At 35.4% G+C, this 2,223-nt stretch overlaps 1 protein-coding gene across 2 annotated transcripts; it reads right to left on the minus strand.

The window, feature by feature from the left end:
- On the minus strand, positions 1–2,189 carry LOC114166450 (cytochrome c-type biogenesis CcmH-like mitochondrial protein). Of its 2 annotated transcripts, none has more exons than XM_028051185.1 (4): positions 2,083–2,189; positions 1,509–1,658; positions 547–678; positions 1–447 (listed from the first exon to the last, which is right to left on the minus strand). In XM_028051185.1, exons 2-4 carry the CDS (start codon positions 1,650–1,652, stop codon positions 256–258), a joined length of 468 nt encoding a protein of 155 aa, XP_027906986.1. In that variant the 5' UTR covers positions 1,653–1,658; positions 2,083–2,189; the 3' UTR covers positions 1–255. The 2 variants fall into 2 exon arrangements, with proteins under 2 accessions (XP_027906986.1, XP_027906987.1); XM_028051186.1 differs by lacking the exon at positions 2,083–2,189 and adding an exon at positions 1,844–1,969.
- Positions 2,190–2,223: the final 34 nt, after the last annotated feature.

A 2,223-nucleotide genomic window follows, 5' to 3' on the forward strand; every position in this document is an offset into this window, starting at 1 on the left:
TATCATCTCTAAAATAGATATTTATTCACACACACATTCCAATTATGTTTGTTTATTGATTCAAACTAGGTTCTATCTAATGAGGTATTACAATACCAGGCTTGAAAAGTTGTGGATTAACATCAAAGTGAAACTTACTTATAATCACAAACATGTACCAAGTCAAAGGTTTTCTTCAAGTTGACTATCTCCGTAGTCCATTGCCTACAAGGCTAAAGTCATAATAGTGGATGGTCAACATGATCATTGACCTTATCATCTCCTCCACCAGAAGGGTGTTCTAGCTCCCTGTGAAGGAGGTGGCGTGAGAATATCAAGCATTGTCTCCTTCTCTTTTGGGGTCAATGAAACACCTCTAACAAGGTCCAAAGCCATGATATGGACATTAGTCTTTTGTTTATGCTTCTTGTAAGCCCATCCTCCAGCAGCTGCTGCAGCAATTAGGACCTATTTGAAAGAACATATTTTCGGAATCAGCAAAATTTAAACTAGATGAAAGTAAAAGGAAAACTCAAGCCCTTTCAGTCCTCCAAAGAAAAAATTTACAGGTGATAACCACAAAGCTGCTGTCTGCATATCAAACTTGGGCGTATAGAGTACAGTCTCTCCAAAATCGTCCTCAAGCTTTTTGTAGATTTCCTTGTCACTCTTTCCAGCCCGAATTTCATCACGAATTAACTGAGAAACAGTACAAGTGCTTAAGTTCTGCTTGATAGAAACAAAGCTAACTTTCAAAAACTTCTAGCAGACATGGCTGTTTTTTTCATTTTAAAGAAATTCTGAGTAGAAATGAAACAAAAGCAGACATAAAACTAGGCAAGAAACTTCAAAATCTTAAAATATATGTTCTACCAACATAGGAAAATCAGTTATTTCACACGCCCGAAATTCCATCACAAGCTGGGCATATTCTGTTCAATTTTTTGTAGCTTCATCAAGACAAAAAAACAAAAGGCTCTAATCAAAGTAAATGAAGCTTTACAAACCGTGTATCCAGTTAAATCAGAAAAGGGGACTTTTCTTTTTCTTTTCCTCCTGTGGGGTTGCAGGATTCAAAATTGACGGCCATTTAATTGACAGAAAGCCAAAAGTAAGCATCAAAGAAAATAAACTATACAAATAAACAGGAAAGAACACTGCATTACTCCATTAAAGTTGAACTGTTGCCACAAGGGAAAGCTGATTAAAAATAATGTATCCAAAGGATACATTGATATTCGATAACTCATTCTAGAATTTACATAAAAAAGGAATTTGGGTGTTCGATGTTAATTTTTAAGTCGCAAGTAAAAAAACAACAATCTGATATTTGACTCCACCCTCGTGCCCCAATTCATCTCAGTCCCTTCTCCTAATTATTCCAAGTTTAGAAGCCATCTGAAGTTCCAAACAAGTAGTTGAAAGAAACACAAAATAAACAAACTAACATAATCATGTTTCAGTTGGGACTAAGGACATAATTAAGTAACGACACCCATATGAGAAAGTAAAAGTGCATAGAAAAACACCTTCCTGAGCAAAATGGCAATGTCTGCTTGAGAATCTTCAATGGATTGACTCCCACACTCCGTGCACCTCACATTGTGACTAATGTTTCTTGCCCGAGCATCAACTATCATTGTCTTCTTCACTGCATCATCCTCACTCGCCATTCCAACCTACCCAAACAAATACCATTAAAACATTCAAAGGAAACAAGATAAATAAAGACTTTGTATGCCGCGCTGAAGAGAAAGTAAACTTCTGTTTCAGCCACACATTTCACCAAACAGTTGCAAGGCAAAAGAAATCAGGACAAAAACACAACAAATTTAAGTAAAAAAATGAATCAGAATGTCTTAACTGTAGCATCTAATGATCATGAAAGTGAAAGAACTGCACAAATTAATCCCTATTGTCAAAAGCATAAACAACACAAAAAGCCTTCGTTCATTCATTTTGTCGAACAGTTGCGATACACAAATTTCAACAGATAAAACATTTCCTCCGAATCAGAAGAAAAGGTAAATTTTACGATGGAGTTTAATATATGAATTTATTGAATATAGATAAATGTAAAATGGGTTTTACGTAGAAACTCACTGTAAAAAAATTGATGAAAAAAAGTAGGGTGTGTGATTCTAGTTCCTGGATTTCGATTGAAAGCTTGGATTAGATTGTGGACTCAATTAAGTACATATCAAATCATTGTCCCATGACATTGCATGCTCGTATAGCTCTTTT

This window comes from Vigna unguiculata, chromosome 10, assembly GCF_004118075.2.
Source record: "Vigna unguiculata cultivar IT97K-499-35 chromosome 10, ASM411807v1, whole genome shotgun sequence".
Classification (NCBI taxonomy): Eukaryota; Viridiplantae; Streptophyta; class Magnoliopsida; order Fabales; family Fabaceae; genus Vigna; species Vigna unguiculata.

Coding starts and splice junctions, on each gene's coding strand:
- LOC114166450 (XM_028051185.1), bottom strand. CDS start 1,652: ATGGCGAGTGAGGATGATGCAGTGAAGAAGACAATGATAGTTGATGCT. Junction 679..1,508: donor TTGCCATTTTGCTCAGGAAG/GTGTTTTTCTAT, acceptor ACTGTTTCTCAG/TTAATTCGTGATGAAATTCG. Junction 448..546: donor CAGCTTTGTGGTTATCACCT/GTAAATTTTTTC, acceptor TCTTTCAAATAG/GTCCTAATTGCTGCAGCAGC.